Source organism: Pholcus phalangioides, unplaced genomic scaffold (genome assembly GCF_987345545.1).
Source record: "Pholcus phalangioides strain wild (caught in Gottingen) unplaced genomic scaffold, Ppha-v1.0 ptg000022l_1, whole genome shotgun sequence".
Classification (NCBI taxonomy): Eukaryota; Metazoa; Arthropoda; class Arachnida; order Araneae; family Pholcidae; genus Pholcus; species Pholcus phalangioides.
Window position 1 is genome coordinate 831930 of NW_028301615.1, and position 23497 is coordinate 855426.

The following is a 23497-nucleotide window of genomic DNA, read 5'->3' on the forward strand; positions in this document are numbered from 1 at the left end:
AAAGTAGCCCATAGGTTAGGCTAATTTTGTTCCACGTCAAATATTTCCATAAGCATTGTAAAACATGCTTGAAGCGATGGAACGCCACTGGTTTTGAAGTAGAAGTACTCTTACTTGTCAAAACAAATATACACTTTATTTATTCTCAGTTACTGTTACTTCTTCGTCAAAGAAAGGAATGTTTATGAAGTCGATAAAGGGAAAAATGTCTAAACAAGATCAGTCTTATCAGCTTACATTACCTGAGTATAATATTTGTGTATCAGTCTTTTATAAGTTCAAAAACTGCTGAGTAAAAAAGACAACCAGCCAATTTATTTGCTTCTGAATTTGAAAACCAGATGGCAGCACTTGACAACCAATGCATAACAAGAATTCCACCGAAACAAACTCCACGTTAGGTTCACGGGACATACACGCGCATCCCGATATGTACCCATTCGTTAGAAATTCCTTAGAGGAATATGGATGAGTTGCATATGCGGTTTAATAGTAGTAATAGCTATGACTGTGCAGAATCTCGGCAGGAATCCTCTTCGAAATGTTGCTCCGATTCCTCATTTTCCATTTCTTTGGCTGTCGTTGTCATGTACAAATGAAAAACTTCCCCCACTTCAGACATATTCACCAATATTGTGTGAAGCAGCAATCTAAGCCGAACCTGTCAGTACGGGATCTTTTTTCGGGCTATTCTCTACCCGGAAGGAAGCAAATAGGCACGGCCTCACAAAGCGACACGGACGACGTGTTGCCTTCATCGGTTTGCGGAAATTTCGCCTCCGACATTTTGCCCCGGACATTTCGCCCACCCTGACAATGTGAGTGACCATATGAGTGACCGTATGAGTAATTGAGTGAGTGAGACATTTCGCCCCGGAAATTTCTGCTTTGACATTTCACCCCTTGAAAAATATAATGAGTAGGCTGTAAAAAATGTGAATAATAGAAAAGTATTTTTAATACAGTGAAATCACGATATTATGATATTTTATCGACAACACACGATATAACGATGTCGTAGGTCACTAATAGGGTCATTCGCACACTCACTTGGTCATTCGTACGGTCACTCACGCACTTCGTCACTCACACACCCTGTCAGGGTAGGCGAAATTACGAAACGTCGGGGGCGAAATTTTTCAATTCCCGCCTTCATCACAGCTTTCACACGTTATATCAATATTACGACTTGTTCCGAAGCTTGCTGATGACTCTGAATACCACTAAATAACTTGAAGAAAAATGAAAGATTGAACAGGCGTCACATAATAAGTTGAAATTTGTTATCTGCGAAAATGCCTCTGTGATATTACTCATTTAACCGAGATGTTTCTTTTTCTCGGTCGCCGTTTAAACTCTTTTTGAAATACTGACTTAATTACAGTGGCTTATATACACTCAACACTCAAGGGAAAACAATGAAAATTCCATTTACCGCCGGAAATCCAGGAGCGGTCCTGATTTCGTAACAGTTTACAGAGCGAAGAGCATTACTCTTCTTGATTAATGGCTTCGTGGGGGCGAAGGTTTTATCGCTTGTTTTTCTTCTGAGGAGATAGTTCTGGGGGCAACGAAGTAAGCTACCTACATCGTATATATAAGTACTCTTCCATAAAATCTCTTTATATCTTCCTTCTTTATTCCCCCGAACAAGTGACCGCATAAAAGCCGAGGATAAATTCCGTTTTTATTCTCTTGCATTTTATTCAAAAGGAATATAAATGAGTGAAGAAGAGAGTCATTGAGAGATGCATCGCATTTGAATGACAAAGTATCCGGATAACGTTAGTACGCTGTCCGCATGGAAGATACGACATGGGAAGTATAAATGATGAAAACTGAGTTTAGTTTACTCACGGGGTAGAGGAATTCGATTGAGAAGTATATTCCACATTTTTCGTCTTCTTTTACAGTATACTACTACAACTACATAGCCGCACATGCACCAGAGGAACATTCCTCTGGGGAATTACTAACCAATTGGCACATGCCGGAAATGTGTGTTCTGAAAGTACGTGTGGCCCTAACGTATTTATGATGCCAGAGTTAGGCTTGTTTCGTGTTCACGTGGTGCTGTAATCTGTCTCCCATATATTTTCAAGTGGAAATGCCTGAATTTCCATGTAAGCATCCGTGTTGGTGCAGTGCACGCCGCTTAATGTGATCGCATCGGTACTGATGGTTTCTGATAAAATTTCGCAGACGAACGTATACAAGGTTCATATGCGCTTAAGTAGTGCCATAGGTTACAGAAAATTTGATAGATCTGGTTATTGTACATAATAAACGGTTACTATGCATGATCACCGATCATTTTGGTAAATTTCCATAAATTTATCACTTTTAGTAGTGATCATGCATAGTAGTGTCGTTGGTAAACTTCATAAGTACTAAACAATTATCACTTTTACCGGTGAGTATGCATATTACACAAGCGTTGTTGGGAAATTTCGATTCTAAATTTATCACCTTTAACCTGCAATTATGCATAGTAAACAAGCGCCGTTGGTGAACTTTATAAATACTGAGAAATTGTCATTTTAACGGTGATTATAACATAAGCGTCATTGATAAAAATTGCTAAAATATCAACACTTTTACCGGTGATTATTGATGATGTCCAAGCGTCACAGCGTTGGTAAACATGATAAATCGTACTATATGATATACTATGCATGATAATTTATGCATGTATTGTATCATTATATCAGGGATACGATCGTAAAATTTTTCATCATTAAATCGGGGGTCCGAATATATTCATCACACATACTAGACTCATTTGGATTTTCTCTTTCATTTTTATCAAGTTCACCAATTACACTTGGTTATTATGCATAATCTCTGGTAAAAGTGATTTTTTTTTTTTAGTTTTATCAAACTTACCAAGACGACTGGTAAGTATGCATAATAACCGATTTATCGCATATCCCGTAACAGATATAATACATGCCACCATGTATAACAAGTGGAGTTCTCCACAACTCAAGAAAAGTTAATTAATCGCCGATCTCGAGTGAATATCTTTAATGTGTCGACAAAATTTGCGTGTGCTTAACGATGTTCTTTTAAATACACCAAATTTTGATAGTTTTATCAGTGTTACGTCCCTACTAATGGTCTCTTATAAGGTTCGAGAGGGGAAAAAAAACACTGGTGGAAAATAACCATTGTAACCTTTGAAAATGGTAAGAACGTGAAGTGGTACTCTCGTTCCCGGTGAGAACGTTAGTTTGATGTAAGCATGAATCGCAACTTGAGCACGAACATCTATTATGTACCGTAACCGTTCTTTTCAGTGAATCTTCAACGAGAGAGAGAGAGAGAGAGAGAAAAAGAGAGACTTTTTACTTGAAAAGAAGTAAAAAACAGAAGTTTTTTCTGCATATAACGACATTGTTGAAAACTCATTTTCTGCTCTCTCTCTCTCTCTTGAACTATACCAAGTTTAACTACGCGATTTATTTTCCTATCGATTATTGTGCCTTTTTATTTCTATTGATATTGCTATGATAATGCGTACCTTCGGATTCCATCGATTTCATTCCTATTTGATCCAGTAAACTCGGTTTTAACTACCTCTACTGTAACAACACGTCAACTGTAACGTCGATAGTAAGCAGTCCCGGTTGTTTCAAATATTCAGGGTGATTATAATTAAAGTTCCCGTTTCCCGAGTAGTTTTTCCTCGAAAACTACTCATCCGAATGCAGCAAAATTTTCAGGATATCTTAATGAGAAGGACTCATGGGAGAAATATTTATGCAATAAAAACTATAGTTCAGTTTTTGACCACCGGGTGAACGGGTGGTGCTTTTCGTTGCATTTTCTCCCCCTCCCCGGTCCATACAGAATATGTACCAAGTTTCAATGGAATACATCCACCAGAACGTGCGCTATATAGATGTGAGTAGTTTCAATATTCTGACACTGCTCATACCAATATAGTGCCAAAGCCTCTTAGACATTGGAGGATACTCCTAGATAAGACTATCTAGGAGGCTTTGGTAGCGCCCGTCGGTATATTGACACGGATCAGACCTACGTAGTGCCCGTTCTGGTGGACGTATTCCATTCAAACTTGGTTATATACGCTATAATGGCCATAGGAAACGAAATAAACAAGCGTCAACGTTTTTTTCACCTCTTGGTCAAAAATTGAACTACTGTTTTTATTGCATAAATCTCTCTCCCGTGGTCTCATCAAGATATCCTGAAAATTTGTCTGTATTCGGTTTAGTTTTTGAGAAAAACTACTCAGCTCAGGGTATACAGGAACTTTAATTATAATCACGATTTGAACATTGTTAAGTGCGCTACTCGCTGCGGTGAGTATTTTTAAAAGTATGGACTATAATATCAAACATAATATCCAAAGGGCTGGGAGTTTTCTGTGTAACCTGTGGACCGCAGACCAAATGCGGCCCGCCAAGGCGTTTCAACAGTCCCGCGAAAAGTGTACCAATTCGGGATCCATACAGGATATCGCCAATCCTCGTAAATGATCGACAATTATTGCATTCGTCAAATGCAAGTAAAATTACTAGTTAGGGCCGAAAAATTGCAAGGGCAAGTAAAGTTGCCAATTACAGCCAAAAGAATTGAAAACAAGTAAAATTGCGCGTTATAAAGCCAAAAAATTTCCAGAGGCAAGTAAAAGTGCCATCTATTTAAATACAGTAAATTATCGACCTATAGTTAAAATATACTCTATTTGTAAGGTATTCGAACTTATCATCCATGAAAGAATTTATGGCCCGTTTGTTCCTGGTTTTCTAGTCTAGTTGTCAGCATGGTTTTATTGCCAAGAGATCTTCATTAACTAATCCAGTCGAATTTTCTAAAGTTATAGCACAAACATGTAGATAATATGCAGCAAACTGATTTTGTTTATAATGATTTATCAAAGGCTTTCGTTTCAATCAATCATATTATTATTCTTCAGAAGATCAGGGGTTGGGGCTTTTTTGGATATCTTTGGCTGAAGTGGATTGAGTTTAATACCTCACTGGGAGATCTCAGAGAGTAATTTTTAATGGTTGTAAATCATTTTGTTACGCATGTTATTCTGGTGTTCCCCGGGGGGTCGAATTTGGGTCCCTTACTTTTTATTTTATTTGTAAATGATTTACCTGATTGTATTGATACTAAATGCTTAATGTTTGCTGATAATGTAAAAAATTTTCATGCTATTCATAATGTCGATGACTCTGCTAAATTACAAAAATCTATTAATTTATGTTGTGTAAATAGTGAGTTGTATTTAAACATGGATGAGTGTAAATTTAATACCTATAGTAGGAGGCACTCTTCACTTACATATGATTACAGTATTTATTGATGGTCAGTTTCTTCAAAGGGTTGATTGTGTGAAGGATTTATGTATATTATTTCGCAGTTCTTTTGCGTTTAACCAACATATCAATTATATTGTGTTTAGCATCCAGAAGTCTTGGTTGTATAATTCGTAATAGTAAGGTTTTTCACAATGTTGAAACTATCTGGTTGCTTTTCAATTCCTATGTTTGTTCTGTTTTCGACTACTGCATCATCATTTGGAATACGTGTTACGCATTTAATATAGTTAAAATTGAACGTGTTCAAAAACAAGTTTTTAAGCTATGTGTATTTTAAGAAACATCGGTCATATAATTATTACTAATCAAACGAAATACTTCGCTCATCGTTCAGTTATGATTCCCTTTAAACTCGCCGTCTCAGGGCCCTTACTAGGCATTCTGTAAAAATTCTTCACTTTGATACTGATGCACCTGATATTCTTAACCTCATTACTTATGATGTATATTTTAAAATTTTTATCTTATTTTTATCTTATTTTTATTTTATTTATACAGATGTTTTTGTCTTTATCTTGTGTTCATATATGCAAACTGTAACTGGGTTTTTGCCTTTATTTAGTCTTATCGTTAAATAAATAAATAAATAACAAAAAAGTCCCCACTCTTTCTCTCTCTCTTATTTCACATACTGTATAGTGGAGTATTTACGGGGAGGCTTAGCGATCTATAGCCAGGGAGGCAAATGAAGCGAATGAGTGACTAAGAGAATTAGTAGAACTAGAAGGGCAGCGAAATTTGTATGACCCATTAAATCTGCCTCTGTCCAGAAAGCAAGGGACCACGTCAGAGAGTGACCGAAGAGTGGCACCTAGAGAACTTGCAAACACGTGAGTAAAAGTGGCACTATCGAGTTTGTGAGCACGTGAGGGGGAGCAAAAGAAAAGAGTGTCACCTAGAGTGTTTGTAAGCATGCGCAAGAGCAAAAGAATGACTCAGAGTGCGAGCAAGCATGTGAATGACCAAACGAGTAACTTACAGAGCGAGGGACAGGTCAGTGTGTGTGACCTAGAGAGTGTTCAAGCATGTGAGAGACAAATACTTCAGAGACACAGATGTACCTGCTGGAGGATGGGGGGGGGGGAACAAGCGGGTTATAACACAGGGTGACGAATTCAAGGCAAGAGTAGCCAAGAAAATTAGACTCGAATAGAAGAAGGGCAGCAAAATTCGTGTAGCCTACAATCGGCGATACCATAAATACGCCTCTGATACTGGACGGCATTCAGAACGAATTCACCTGACTTAACTACAGCAGAGTGCTTTACACGTGAAAAATCGATACTATACACAGAAGAAGAAAAAAACCTCGTCCTTATATAAAATTCTAAACCGTATTAAAGTAAATGTACGTTCCCCGAAAATAATGGCTCGGAAAGACTCTCTAGAAGATTACACAAGGAGAAGGAAGCAATTGCGTACGTCCGTACGTAGGGTTCCGAATGAAATGCTACCACTTCAGTTTTTAACTTGGGAGTGCTACTTGTGGTGGCTTAGACTTTTCTTTGCTCAAAAGAAATGATTATTTTCTTCGAGAAGAATCCTCTTCAGGAAAAGTTCAGTTCTTTTCGAAAGAATACAAGAAAAATTCTTCGAAGAATCAAGAAGAAAATCAAACGCCCACGAAAATTATTTTCAAGAAAAGAAGAAAATCTTGAGAAATATGTCCATAGAAAGGAGGGGGGAAAAAACCAATTACATGAAGTGACATCCGAGTCCATTTATTTATATTTTTTCTTATAAGAATAATGTAAGAAAAATAATTTTCATGAATAAAATTCCCTCCATTGTTGTTTTTTCTATAAAGTCGAATTATCTTCCGTAGAGAATGAAAAGAAACAGAAATGAAAAAGAAAAAAAACAGCTGTTATTTTGTTTCATGAATAGTATTCGCATGTTTAATGAATGTTCCTCGTAGTTGGTGTCTACAGTATATGAGTAGTTGCACTTGAGTAGTTTCTTAAGGAATACTGGAAAATGTCTCTCGGCATAGTCATTCGTTGCAGCCGATCTGCAATTCTAATGATGCATTCACTGCAAGGAGGAATAATTATGCCCAATGCTAAATTCCAAAGATAGGTACAGTGGTGCATAGGTATAGATTTAGTAATGTGTTCTTCTCTCAATAACTATGTCCTCACGTGGACATTTTTAACCAGTACTTATAGCTGCTGCATAATTTGAAATTTAATAAATGTTAAACGGTGTCTGTATTGTTTTTCATTTCTGCTTTGGCTCCATCAACAGGTTAGCAAAATTATTTCTTTTCCCAATTCATTTTTTGCTTTTGTCAGTCTGCTAATTATTTTTCCTACTTGTTTATTTCTTACACGACCGCAAATTACTTCTCCTATTCATGTATTTTTATTTTGGCTGTCCGCAAATTATTCCTCATATTTATTTTATGATGGTCGGCAAATTAATTTTATGCCGGTGTGTCTGCAAATTATTTATTCCATTTATTATTTTTTACTTGTCCTCAAATCATTTCTCCAACATATTCATTTCTGCCGGTCTGCAAGTTATTTTCCCCATTTATTTTCGTAGATCCGCAAATTATTTCTTCTATTTATCTATTTTGTGAAAATCGGCAAATTATTTTTCCAACTCATTCATTTTATGCCCACCTACTCGTAATCTGATACATTTATTGTCTTTTTGCCATGGATAACATTCGTATGTTTAATGAATGTTCCTCTCAGTGGGCACCGGCTTTTCTACATTATACGAGCAGTTTCACTTGAGCAGTTCTTTAAGAAATACTAGAAAACGTCGCAGCTATTCGTGGCAGCCGATCTGAAATTCTAATGATGCATTCATTCACTGTAAGGAAGAATAATTATTCTCAATGCTAAATCCCACAGATAGGTATAGTGGCACATGGGTATACAATATTTAGTATAGTGTTCTTCAACCGTTTGTCCAAGAAAATTTTTTACCAATTCTTATAGCCATCACATAATTTTAAATTTAATACATGTCAAACAGTCCCTATATTAAGGAAAGGCAATTTTCTGTCTCTATAATGTTTCCTCATTCTGTCTTGGACTATCAGGTCAGCGAAGTTTTTTTTGTCCATTTATTTTTAGCCAGTACCTGACGGTGAACTAATGTTTCTACCTATTTATTTTTTGCCCATTATTTCTACCATTTTTTCTTCTTTATTTTACTCCATTTTCTTTTATTGGAAATTATTTCCATCATTTAATATTTTTGTTGTCGGTCGGCAAATTATTTCTCCCATTCATCTCTTTTTCGCCGGTGTTCAAATTATTTTTTTCCATTTATTTATTTTGTGCCGGTAAGCAAATTATTTCTCCTCCTCGTTCATTTTTTGTTGGTTTGACTATTATACAAATACAACGCCACAACAGGCAAACTGCCCAACGAGGTGGCTGACTTAAGAACATCATAGATCCCCGAGCCATTTTTTGGAGGCCCTACCTACTACTGCTACACCACACATGCACCCCCCCCCCGCGGAACCCCCAACGAATCGGTACATGCGGGAATCTGCGTGTACGTGTAGTGAAACCTGACGTGAAGATTTTTGTTTCTCTGTAATGCTTGTTATGTGTAGTGCTGCCATCTGCCACCAGTTTTTCTAACTATGAGTGAAGTTTTATGATTGAATGATTTATCGTTGTAGGACTGTTGCTCTCTGTGGCGAGACTTTCTAACGGGGAGATCGGCTCGCATTCGCGCCTTGAAGTTGGGAACCACAGAAAACCAACTTCAGCCGACCACCACTGTGGGGTTCGAACCCGGATCCTCGCATCGCGAGTCCGTCACTATAACCACTCGACCACCACAGCGGCCTGCAAAAAAAAAAGAAAAAAAAAGTAGCATTTCATTTAGTTTTTTTTTATTATTCTGCTAATTATTTCGTCCATTTACTTATTTTTCGCTTCGTACGTATTATAATAGGTATATAAGAGGGCAAATCGGATGATCATTTTATAAAGAATTAGTTTGTTGTTGATCCGACAGAGCTAAGTTTCGTCGTATCGGTATATTTCGCTGTGGGGAGGGGGAACCTATTTTCTTGTTTTTTCTTTTCTTTTTTCTGAAAAGAAAAATCTTTCTTCTCTTTCTCGTTCTAAATTTTTCTGGAAAAGAAAAATGCGCATAAACATTGATTAAAATACAGAACTCAAGCAAGATTTATACGCAGTTCTCTTTCAAATAAAAACATCGGAAAATATCTGCCACAAAAATATGGGACACTGCTGCCACCTATCAAATAAAAACTATCTGCTATAAATTTTTATGCGAAGTTGGTTGTTGGCTTCAAACCGTTATGCAGCATGGAGACGAAGAGAAATGTGTTATGTACTAGAAATTGTGTATTTAATTGCTGCACACCAGTGTAAATTTTATGCGTCAAAAAATACCAGTTACTACGCTTTTACGTTTGCTTCAAAATCGGTTCTTCTAGGAATCAAAAATAAATTAACCAATATTTTGTCGCATAAAATTTACACCGGTAGGAAGTATAAAAGAAACAATATACAACATCATACTATAGATCGTGCATTTCAATGCTGCACACGGTTTAAAACCAATTTGATATTGATAATTATAACAGATAGATTTGTTTTTATTTGCTGGATGGCAGCAGTGCTCTCAAATCCCACCGCCGCCACAGTGGTGGTTGGTTGAAGTTGGTTTTCTGCGGTTTTCCAACTTCGAAGTGTGAATGCGGGCCGGTCTTCCATTTGAAAAGTCCCTCCGCAGAGAGCAGGCAGACCTTCAACATGATACATGCATAACATGAAAATTCGAGTATTTACCATCAAAATATGGAACACGGATGACGACAGCACTAGCAATGACACGAAACAAGCATCCGAATATATCTTTCATTAACAAGTGGAGAGCGATATCATGTCATGTCATATATATATATATATATATGGATTCGTTGGAAATTCCTCAGAGGAACGTCTACCAGGTGCATGTTCGGTTAAGTAGTAGATGTAAGAGTGATAATCAGCGTAAAACTTTTTCTCACGTGTATAATAGCAGAGCATATATTTGTGACACTGAGACTCTTGCTACCATCTACAAAAATTAGAAAAGAATTGAATACCGTATTTGTTTGTCTGGCAGAAAATATCTCACGACGCGTGAGTTTCAAATTCAATTACATTCATATTCGGCACACACACAAAAGTTGCTGTCATTCTTCGGCAAACATAAAAACATTGTGACGCATGAAATTTATACAGGTATCACAATTCCATACAGCCTCTTCATTTTCATTCTACATAAGGCTGGTTTGAAATCAACAATCAAATTTACTGCAAGAATTATAACATTCGAATATTAATAATTAATAATAACATTAGAATATTCGCCGTCTGGCAGTCGAGTAGTTAGGGAACTGGCTTCTCACTCTGCAGGTCTGGGTTCGAATCCCGGTTCGGACATGGATGTTTACTAACACTAACAAATTCCCTGGACGGATCATACTGATCCCTTGGGAGTACGTGTGGATCACGTTATTATATAGTTTTGTTTTTATTTGATAGGTGACACAACAGGTCCCAAATTACTCTGTTTCCTCCCAAGTATAAAAACATCAAATACGGAAAGAACAGTTCTTAGAAAGAAAATAAATATCAACTTAATATCACCGGTCCGTAAGTAGGGGGCCGTTCAAGTGTTACGAAAGCAAATTTTTAGCCATTTTTCACGCCCCCCACGTCAGCAAAAATCAGCTAACCGCTGACCCTCCTCCCTCCTTGTCAGCAAAATTTCGTCATCAGCTCTGCCCCTCTACTTCCTAACTCATGTTTTCATAAAGGGTGGTTGATGACGTAAGCATTATCCAACCCCCCGCCCCATCGATGATGACGAAATAATTGAACGGCCCCTAGGAAAAAGGTTGAAGAACGCTGCAATGTGCGTAGATTATTTCTAGAATGTGCAATAATATGGGCTCAAACGTTCACGGACTGCCTTATATACAAAAAAATATAACATAGCTAATACAGAATGCAGCTAGAGAAGAAGAGGATACGGGAAACTATCAAGATTGATAAAATTATTTTTCCGTCCGGTATTCATTAATCCATGTATTATTAGCCTGTAACTACCATCAACAATTTCAAAAATTCTGATATCGAAAAGAATTCTCGTGTTCATTGGTGCATTCGACGAGCTGTTCCGTGAAATGTATATATGCGTGGGTTTCTAAATTATTCCCTCAATAATTTTCGAACCTTCAGCTTTTCGTAAAACGAAAAATAACGTAAATACGTAACTCTAGTAAGATTTTTTTTTTTTCCAAAAATCTACATCATCGTGGAAAATTTTGACAGAATCAATTTTTATTTATTGGTATATTATTATCATTGCTCACTTATCTGTGATTTACATTTATTTTTGTTGCATTTTCCGGGTTCCAGTGTCATTCGATCGATTATTTCACATAACGATTGAATGCCGTTTGATGTTCCTAACTGCCGATGTTCAGACTCGCACTTGATACCTTCGATGTATTTGTACTTGATCACGTTCTTATTTCAGATAAAATAAATAAACACCATTAAAGCGGCCGTTTATCGATTTTTGATAAGTCTCCAGAATTTAGATAAGGAATTTGTATTAAAAACGAAAATTGCCAGTTTTTAAAACACGTACTGCAAATATGGGTATTACTTTGGCGGCCAACTTTTATAAAACTTTGTGTTAAGCATGTTTTTTAACTTTTTGTTAAAAATCTTTTTTCTCTTTCTAAATTTTTCTGGAAAAGAAAAATGCTCATAAACATTGCTTAAAATACAGAACTCAAGCAAGATTTATACTCGGTTTTCTTTCAAATAAAAACATCGGAAAATATCTGCCACAAAAATATGGGACGCTGCTGCAAAAAATACCAGTTACTATGCTTACGTTACTATTTTACGTTTGCTTCAAAATCAGTTCTTGTAAGCATCCAAAATAAATTAGGTTTAATAAATAAATAAAGTTTCCTGCTAGGAAATAAAGAATAATAAACATTGATATTTAAGGTAGTTTTTAGATAGTGTAAACCTTTCTCTGAAAGACTGCGATATAACTAATCCACTTTTTTATAACATTTTTATGAATTTTTTTGGAACATAGTAGCCCGTACGTTAGGGTTATTTTGTTCCACATCGAATGTTCCTATTTTTAAACACTGTAACACATGCCTGAAGCAATGGGACCCACTGGTTTTGAACAAAAAGTACTATCACATATCAATACAAAAATACACTTCATTTATTATTAGTTTGCACTGGTACTTCTTTGTCCCAAAGAAAAAAGAAATTTGCAAATCAATAAAGAAAAAAAGTCTAAAAACCAACATTAATCTTATTAGAAGTCTTAAATAGGTACGGTACCTAAGTATAATCTTTGTATCAGTACAAGTTCAAAAACAACTTTCAATTCTTGGCTATACAATATTCACAGAAAAAATTCCTCTTTTCAATAATTTTGGGGGCTTGCATTTGTAAGAAAGGTGTCTTTTTTTTTTGTAGGCGCCATATAATCCACAATAATACCAGTTTCCGCTACACTCATTACCAGTCCTGGAACATATTTTCCCTTCCAACAACTACTACTAAACCACACATGCACCTTGTGTACATTCCCGACGGAATTTCTAACGAATTTGAACGCGTTGAAATGTGCGTATACGTGTTGTGAACCGAACGTGAAATTTGTTACTGTGAAATGCTTGTTATTTGTAGTGCTGTCATCTGTCATCAGTTTTTCTAATCATAAGTGAAGTGCAATGTTGGAATAACTGTACCGTTGTAGGCCTGTCACCAAGAGACTTCTACAATATTTCCCTTGTTCCAAACTGTCCTTCAGTGATTAGGGTTCCGCAGTTTTTATCGGGCTCGATTCCAATGGCTCATTTTCCCCAAAAGACTTGTTGTTTTACTACTTCCAGTTCCCAGTTTTGGTTCGAACATTTTAAGCTACTTTGTCCCATTTTTCAATTGGGACAAATTAACCTGTTTTTTAGTATTATAATTTGTTTTATATATTCATGCAACTATATAAAATCTTGATAGTTCAATAAAAAGCTTTTATGTATTCTTAATCGGGATGATATTGGTTTTAAAATTTGGTACTTACTTTTACTAAAACATGTTCCTTGCACAAAATGGTAGTTTGAAATAAACCAAACATGTTTATTTAATTCTTCAAGCGGCAATCGACAAACCCACTTCGAAATGCCATTTTTTTTTTTTTTAATTAAGTAGGTTTTCTTCCAATTTTCGCAGATGCAAACTAAGATGTACGGGAAAAAGCTTTCAATTTCTAAATAATTTTTTACAAAATATCTGAACTTGTCAAAAATAAGCTTTTACGGAGGCGAGATATATCGTCATTACCGCTTAAAGAGTGAACAAAGTTATGGAAACATCACTACTGCACCCTAGCGGTAAATACTAGAACATTTGAAGTTAGACTTGCCTATCTAATAATGTGGCCTGTTATTATCGCCGGTTACTAGGCAAATTTGAAGATCCGTTTGCAATAATTTTTTCGTTTTGGGATAAAATAACAAAATAGTGTGCCGAAGTAGCCCGAATTTACGTTAGTTACTCTATCTGTAAATTACAATATTTCTTGGGAAAAATGCCCAATGAATAGTATTTCAACTTCAATATTCTGTGTATCCAATGAATCTAAAAGTGCCTTTCCAGTTTTGGGTTAGCTTATTTCGAGGATAGCTAATGCCTCAATTCAACAATATTTCAACAGGCAAACAATGCTTTTATTCAACAAACAAACCAGTTTTTCCAACATAATGAAAAACAAAAGATTCAAAGAAATATTTTGTCTAAAAATAGCGAAATTATTCCAAAAATAATAAATATTACGTCAAAAATGTCTCCCCCAAAGTAACCTATCCTAAACTTCAATAATATCGTATGAAATAGCTATTTTTTCAACAATAACTTTTATGTGAACAAAGATTTCTCAGTAATAATATATAAACAGTAATCTTGGATAAAAATATATGCAGCAGTGAATTTTCAACAATAATGTTGTATATGCAACAGTGATTTTTCAACAATAGTGTTGTATATGCAACAGTGATTTTTCAACAATAGTGTTGTATATGCAACAGTGATTTCTCAACAATAGTGTTGTATATGCAACAGTGATTTCTCAACAATAGTGTTGTATATGCAACAGTGATTTTTCAACAATAGTGTTGTATATGCAACAGTGATTTTTCAACAATAGTGTTGTATATGCAACAGTGATTTTTCAACAATAGTGTTGTATATGCAACAGTGATTTTTCAACAATAGTGTTGTATATGCAACAGTGATTTTTCAACAATAGTGTTGTATATGCAACAGTGAATTTTCAACAATGTTTTATATGAAAAATGTTTTTTTTCCACATGTATACGCAGTTTTTTTTTTCAGCACATATGAAATCGAGTAATTTAACAGTAACGTATCTTTAAACGGGTTTTGGACAACCATATCCCAAAAAAACCCCTTTCAACAATAATGAATGCAACAATGACTTTTTAACAATGATGAATACAACAATCTCTTTTTAAGAAAAATGAATACAACAATCCTTTTTCAGAAGTATTGTACTCAACAGTCAATTTCCAAAAAAAAAAAAATATATCTAATAATAGTCTACCCGAGAAACGCTTTTCTCACAATTACTGTATGTTTTTCAAAATGACTTTTCAGGAGTGATGTATCCAACAATATCACTTCTCAGCAGCGATGTATCCAATTATGGCTTTACAGTAATAAGGTACCCAGTAATGGTTTTTCAACCGACAAACGCTTCAAAAAATGAATCTTTATCAACAACGCATTCAACATTGCCCATTGAATAGCGGCTCTGGCTAATGATATTTTCGAACGATAAAAAAATCTCATTTTCCTACACATTTTTTAGAAAATTATATTTGATAACTATATATAAGTAGGTAGTAACAAAAAATGTTTACCGTATATTCAATATTTATGTAGTTAATATGTATGCACGTTAATTTTTAAAAGATATACAAGTGCTAGAAAGGAAATCTGTTGAACAAAAATTGTTTCATAACAGAGAAAATAATTAAAATCATTAAACACCGAATAAAAGAAGTTAAACATATATTTTTTCTCTATTTTTTTTTCATATTTAATAATCGTGTTTAAATCATACGAGCTGGGGTCCTTTCAATGTTTTTTTTTAAGTATTCGTAGGTACATCTTAAGCAAATAATTGATATAATTAATTCATTAAGGGCCTAATAATGTTTGAATAATCTGAAAAAAATTATTGTTGGATTTTTTTTTTATTTCGCCGTTCTTTGAAGTGGGGACAAAGTTCTTATGTTTACATAGCTTTTCAGTGTTTTAATTTTAAAGGCATTTATCTTTTTTCATACTTAATAATATGTAAGTTACCTTAAATATAATGAATATTTATTTACTTTCTCTTTTTTGAAATTTTTGAGAATCAAGATTTTTTTTTATGTAATTGAATTATTTAATTGAAGCGTTAATAATCGATCTCCGTATGATTCGGTAAGATTTTATGCATGCAAGAGCTCTGCTTTTTGAAATAGGAAAACCTAGAGCTCCTTGAAATAAATATATAAGTGGCTATAACCATAGGGTGCATGAGGAAGTCCCCTCTATCCTGGAATAACTCGCGAACCGTTGATCCCAGAAGCATACTCCCAATTGGAAAAAGAAAAAATCCAAATAATGCAGACCTCAGATACGGCATTCATATTGCCTCGGGTTGAATGATTATCGAAGTACAATATTAACTTTTTATTAGCCCACCCTATCCTAAAAAACCAAATTAGAAAGTTGTGACCCCTGTCTCGCCTGAGCCCAACAACAAGAAAATTCCATGCTTTTAACCTCTTTACGATCACGGGCGTAATACATAATATACAACGAGCAAATACTAGTGTAATAAAGTCAAACAAGTTATCTGTGTTCTCTTCGCCCCTCTCTGCACTATTGCGAAGCTTTATAGTAACCATATTAACTACGGAAGATACCTTTTCTTTTCCTCCTTTCTTTTTAATTTATCTTTCTGCTATATACATACATGTAAGAGCAAAAAAGATCTCTAAAAAACTCTATTATCTGTATTATATGTTTTTTTTCTATCCCATCTCCCTTATTCTAACGTGCGGTTACGTTACGACAAGGTTACAATATTTATCGCCGATTTGTCAAATAGAGATATTCCAAATTCCTGGCCAAAACCGTGTAAGTGAAGTGGTTAACCAGTCATCTGGTTAATTAATTGCTCCATGTGCTACCCTCATTTTTTCTCATTCTTTTTTTCTTTCTCTCTCTCTCTATATATATATATATATATATATATATAAATATATATCGCTCGAGGAGATGCAGTCTTGCAAAGAGTCGTGAAGATACTAATAACAATAGCCACCCCTCAGATCTTGAAATTTAATTGTTTAACTCCATCTAGTGGGGAGATAATAAAATAGAGGGATGTCTCTGCGCAGGTGGCAGCAGTTGTATGACGAATTATTCCGTCATACCCGTGTGATAAAGACCGGAAATCCGCATGCACCACCGTCACGTATGGCCGCGACGGTAAATACCGTCGTAGCCAGATAACTGGTTAAGTGCAATATTCGCTGAGACATTCGATTTCGAAAATCGCTGAAAGTGAATTAAAGAACCGGGTAAACTAATGGATACGCTTATTCTACCCTCCAACTGCTTTCCACAATAAAAATTCCATGGTGTTTAATAACAATATTCACCGAGACATTTAAATTCCTAAATCGGAAAAAATTTGGGAAAGGACAGCATACACGAGAGTAAGCAGCGTTTAGCGTCCGTTAGTTTATGTTGTTCTTTTCCTAACTTTTCTGTGGTTTTGAATTCAAAAATATCTCATTGAATATTGCTTTTAGAAACGTGAAATTTCTTTTGTTACCCTCAGAAAAGACAGGTCGTTTGGTTTTTTTCATGGTAGCAAAGCAATATTAGATTTTTTTATTTTCTGACACAATGTATTTTCACTTCCAAAACTGGTGCAGAGTGATTTCTCATCACATTTTGAACATTTTTCCAATTAGAACCATACCTCTACGACGAACGGTTGATGAGATAAAGGCCGAATTAGGACTTTCAGGACACCCCTTATACCGTCCGAATTTCCTTCCAAAAGCAACAATGTAATGGGGGTCGGGGGGTAAAATTTTATGATTTATTTTCCGGACATAACACATTCAACACCTGGAAGCTCGACGTATACAAAACCCGTGTTTACGAACTACTGTATATAACGAGATTAATTCGAATGGCCTGTAACTCAGCATTCGCTCAGATACAGTAAATTATTCCCCATTAAGAGCTTGGCAACATTCCTCAAATAAAAAAAAAACGCCTGTTATCGACAAGACGGAAAAATCCGAATAATCGCTTCTTTACTTCGATGGTAATCGCATTAATTCCGCCGCATCAGAGACCAAAAATGCGCTGCAAAAGTTTCCGAATACGAAGCCGGAAAAAAAAAAACGCACTAACTCAGAGAGAGGCCATTAATTGTGAGAGAAAATCAATCACAGGTGTAGGTTAATTGGATTCCGTCTCAAGGGACCAATTTCTGGTTTGTGAATCCCTTTTCCATTTGTTTTCATTGATGATGAAAGAGTTCCGCATTTTCTTCTCGTTTGTGGAAATACGGTTAACGTGGCTTAAATGAAAATCACATCGGGACTCGAGGTTTCTGATAACAATAATCGATTGATAACTATACGCGAAAGAAAAGCAGAGAAGAATGCGATCACTATGCATCCCGTTCCGCTGAACGGTACAGCTGCGTTTTTCTACCCCACATATAGGTCTAATTGGTAGGCAAAGTGTACAATCGCGCCGCTTTCTTATTCTCATATTGGCTTAAAACTAAATCTGTTCCAGGTTAATAAAATACTGTGTTTATTATTATTATTATTCAGTCATTACCAGGAACTCTCTGTAAGTGTGTTTTACAAATAACGATGATTTTTGCAACATGGTGCATTAAGTAACACTGAAATTGTCACTTTACTTGAATTCGACAATTTTTTTTCTCTACGATAAACTAGTTTTTTTGCTAATTTTACTTGCATCTGACAACTTTTTGACTGTAATTGGCAATTTCACTTGCTTTTGACAATTTTTTCGCTATATTGCCGATATCCCGTATGAGTTCCCGATTCGCGTATTTTTATGAAAGAAATATCGTCAGTATTTATCGTGTATAGTGATAATTTTTTACCGAAACTCCTTTTGCAGGCCAAATGGAACGCCTCGATGAGTCACATTTAGGCCACGGGCCGGTTGTTGTGCACCCTTGTCCTACATTGTCCTGCAGGTCAATAATGATAACTTATATGGGGGAGGGAAATAAATATGGTTCACACAAACTTAGCATCAAAATGCGAAAAAAAAAAGCTTTCGACGAAAGAACAAAAAGATAACATAAACCGGAATCCGGTAGATACAAAGAATAATCTCATGTTGTAATATCTATCCGTTCCGTACTTTACAAAAGTGACAACAATATGGAATGATAACATTATCCGTCATTCTATCGTCGTCTGCTGTATTTCGTTTAAACAGGAGAATAGGATTCAGTAATCCGGAAAAGAAAAATATTTCCACCTAATCTTGTAGTAACTATGAGTAACTAGTATTGTTTCAAAACAAAATTTGTCAAATACTTCGAACAAGTAATTAATCTCTGTTTTCAGGCTCGACTTCTTCTTGATAAATCGTTGGTTATGATGAATATCCGGATTCAAATCTCTTGAAATGTTGATAATTTTTTTTTTTTGTGTTCAAAGGAAATATCTTTTCGAACATTAATTAAATATTTGAAGATTGGAATTCCAATTTCTTTTTTTAATTTGGAACTTCTCGAAAATTAATGAAAATATTATTTGACCGCATGCCTTGGAAAATTCATCCGCATCATCTGTATTGAAATCTGTATGAAAAGCTGAATAGTTTTACCGGATTAATCCAAATAATCGGATTACTTAGAGCCGAATGATTTTAATTAATTGTACCAAAAAATGTTCAAAATTCTAAGCTAAATTTTTATATTGAGGTAAAAGATTTCGAAAGATAATAAATATGATGAAATAAAAATTGGTGCGTATAACTCTCTTTTGAAATTAGTTTTATTTTAATTGTTTTACTCTGCTGTGTTCAAAATTAATAGAATAAATACGTTGTATGAAATTCCTCAAAAAATTACCGGATAGAATTTAATGAAGTTCGGCTTAGATGTAGAGAAGTGATTTCCAACGTGGGCGATGTAATGTTCCAGGGGGGCGGTAGAAGCTACGGGTATAGCATAGGATTTTATGGGTTAGATTGCGTTGGGGCCCGCTGAGAGAAAAAATTTCTGAAGAAGGGGGCGATGTGACAAAACAGGTTGGGAAACTATGATGTAGAGTATAAGACGGACAGAAATTCAGACTTTGAACTACCTGTCTCATACATTCCCCTCCCCCCCCCCAATATTGCAACTTTTTTTTTCTATTGATCATGAATCCTGATATGATGTCATTAATATTACTAATTTATTACCTTTCAAAAGACATATGAAGCAATATTTTTCTCAATCAGTGCCACTGAGAGTTTCTTTTGAACTGTCATATACTCCTTACTCAGTTAAATTATGAATATATTCGTTCTTACGCATTGTAACATTATATTGATTCTTATTTGTACTCATTTGAAGACCATGCAATGTATATTTCATATAGGCGTACTCTTTACTGTAGCCAAAAATACTACAAATCATGCGAAAGTGTGTCGATATTTGATTTTTTTCCCCTCATATTAACCACTACAAAAAAAAAACACGGGGAAAAAAAAGAAAAATTTTTATTTCTAAATACCCTTTTTTTGCGTTTTTTATTTTATTTTATTTCTTTTTCCGTTCTAGTTTGTTGATATTATTTACTAATAAGTATGACGTGTTACTGTCCATTGCAAGGCTCCGTTCGGCATATATACGCTCCAATGAAGGAAAACCTCTATTTCCGCGTTAGCTTAGTGGTGAGAGCACTCGTCCGGCAAACGAGGGACCCGGGTTTGACTCCCAGTAGAGGCGGAGATGAGTTTTTTCCTTCCTTAAAAAATCAACATCGCAAAAAATTAATATCTTCACATCTAGTTAGTTTTCTGTATATCTCTTCTAATAAGTAAGTGTTCATTAGTATTCATTATAAACTTGCAATATATCAACCAGTATGGGTCTCTAGACCCTTTAACTGAATTTTTCTCATCTTTGTACGTATTTTATGCAACAAAATGGAACAATAAAGTGAAATTGAATCGAATTGAAAAATTGAATGCTCATAAGAGCAGGAATGTGTGTATCCAAAACTTAGATTTATTTGTCTTCTCTTTAACCCAGGGTTTTTCAACCGCTGTGTCTTGAGAGGATCGTAGGTGTGCAGCAAAAATTTTCAAATTACATTGACTAAATTATCTCTAAAGAAGTACAAACATCATTCTACTTATAATTAGTGTTTCAGTAATGTTAATTGTCCTTTCATTACAATTAACAATGACTTGTTTTGTCTTGGTTCGTAATTAATCATTAAAACTGTATTTTTCAAATCCCAATTCAAGTGCGTTACGAAAGTTTAACTATAGATTCAAGTGCGACGCAAAATAAGAGAGGGTGAAAAATACTTCTCAGATCAAACACGGTACGCAAGACATGGGGGGAAATGCAAAATCAATTTTGTAAGTGGAATACAGAGTATCCTGTGTTAATGCGGCCTTTATCACATCAACCGTCCGTAGTAGAGGTATGATTCCGATTTAAAAAATGCTCAAAGGTGTTCAAAAATTACCCTGTACCAGTTTTGAGAGTGAAAATACAGTGTGTCGCAAAATAAAAAATATAAATTGTTATACGTTCCTCCTGTACTCTAACTTCCTACTAGAAAATTGGCATCAGAGAATAAATGACGAGGCAACCAACAATATAGAACTGTCTGATTATAACGACGAATTTTTGGGTCAAATGATTACAAAGAATTTTATCATTTACATATCATGCACCGCGTGTGAAATAAGTGATCTGGAAATGTGCCATGGGTCACTTAAGTGATCTGCAAATGAGCTACTTAGTTCTCTTTGGAAAAATTATCGAGGTCTCATTCGTCGCATCAGATAAATCCAGGGGCCACATTTAACCCTCGAGCCATGGATTGAGCATGTATGCTCTAATATCTCTGGAGTAATTTGAGGCCATTCATTTATATGATGCCTGCTTAGACCACGACCATAAACTACTCCCCTTTCTTTGATGTTGAAAAAAAATTGCAGAGGGTCCCGGGTTCTCTGAAAATCAAGAATCTTATACGGTTGATTTTTCTCTTTCCTCATGAAGTGTTTTTTTTTTTTTACTCATAGAAGAAGACACGGAAAAGAACGTTTCTGTGCTTCTGGATGGCGAAGAAAGTGATATCACGTTCATCGACCCTCCTGCCACGGATGACTTCTCGGTAAGTCGTCTCGATACGTCCTCAAAGCAAATACATAATAAGTTGTATTTCTGAGACGTAATTAACATTACAGTACTTTTTGTCGATATCTCATTGGATTCTCTCTCTCTCTCTCTCTCTCTCTCTCTCTCTCCGCAGTTAGATGACCAACTGAAAGCAGACGCGTACATCGTAGTCTATTCAATTACAGACAGGAGCGGTTTCGAGAAAGCCGTCGACATCTTGTTCAAGTTGCGGGAACGAGGATCGACGCTCAATAAGGCTGTGATACTCGTCGGTAACAAATCCGATCTCGTCAGATCTCGAACCATAACCGTTGAAGGTAAGATCGATCGTTGATTACCAAACGATAAAGGGTGGATTCACATTTACAGACACCCGCAGTGTCATGTCATACACGCAACCATTCTTTAACATAAAAATATCTGTCTGCGCCCGCGCAGAAACGATCCGATAGATATGAATACGCATTGATTGGTTTTATGATAAAGAATGTTTTCCGTGTCTGACACGACACGGTGTGTGTCTGTAGATGTGAATCCACCCTAACACGGAAAAAAATCATTGGATCCTTAAAAAAAGAAATAACTTAGTGGGATGAGAGACATCACACACACACACACACACACAAAGGTCACGAGGATCGTAGAAAACAGCGCATTCTGCAAGGGAAAAAAACATTGATGTACGGTTAGTATACGGAAGTATGTCACAGTTACAGCCAAACAAATTGTCATAAGCAAGTAAAGTCACCAGCTACAAAAAAAAAAAAAATTGCCGAAGCCAAGTAAAGTTGAAATTTCAGCAAAAGAAATTGTCAAATACAAGTTAAGTTTCCATTTAAAACCGAAAAAAAATTGTCAAAATCAAGTAAAGTTGCCAGCTACCGCTAAAATTGCAGGAAACTCGCCGATCGCGGAAAACGATGGGTACTGTAGGTCTCAAAATGTAATTCACCAAACACTGTGCTTCGACTATGAAAATTATGTTTAATTTTCCAAATAATGCAAGAAATAAATTAAAATTCGTAACTCGAAGGAGTCCCACAATCATTTTCTCCACGGGCTCCACGTCTGTTTATGTTGGCCCTATGAAATCGACCTAATCCCAAGGGATCACAAACACTTTATTTTTGGCATCAAATCAATTCAATTCGGACAATTGCAGATATTATCTGCTATAATTGAAACAGTAAACGGAGTAAAATGCAATCAATTGCATTGTTGATGAACACTTAATATCTAGGTTTTTAGTAATTTTTCCTTTCTTCAATTAATAAATGTCTTTTTTCGTGTCTATTATAAGAATTTTTACCACATTTTGCCTGCCTATTTTGGAAATTTTCAGTGCCTAAACTTCCGGCTCTACTCACCACTTTCAAGTTTAATCAAGCCCCTAATGTATCATCAAATCGAACCAATCTCCAGCAAATCTCCATTATCTAAGACATGAATCGAAGAAATTATTATATGATAAGAATCCTCTCTGTACTCAACTCTCATAACGAGTTGCCTCGATAGATTTAATCACGAATCGTTTCTTAATGAACGATTAGAAAGAACTAATTACGCGTTCTAATGATGGAACAACAAGCGTTCATTAATTAAAA

At 35.4% G+C, this 23497-nt stretch overlaps 1 protein-coding gene across 1 annotated transcript in view; it reads left to right on the forward strand.

The window, feature by feature from the left end:
• Nucleotides 1–23497, forward strand: part of LOC149069299 (uncharacterized) — a 96353-nt gene that overhangs the window by 69478 nt on the left and 3378 nt on the right. The window contains exons 2-3 of the mRNA XM_089249618.1: nt 21797–21888; nt 22027–22210. Of these exons, the coding sequence (XP_089105744.1) occupies nt 21797–21888; nt 22027–22210 (276 nt within the window). The remainder of the gene's footprint in view (nt 1–21796; nt 21889–22026; nt 22211–23497) is intronic.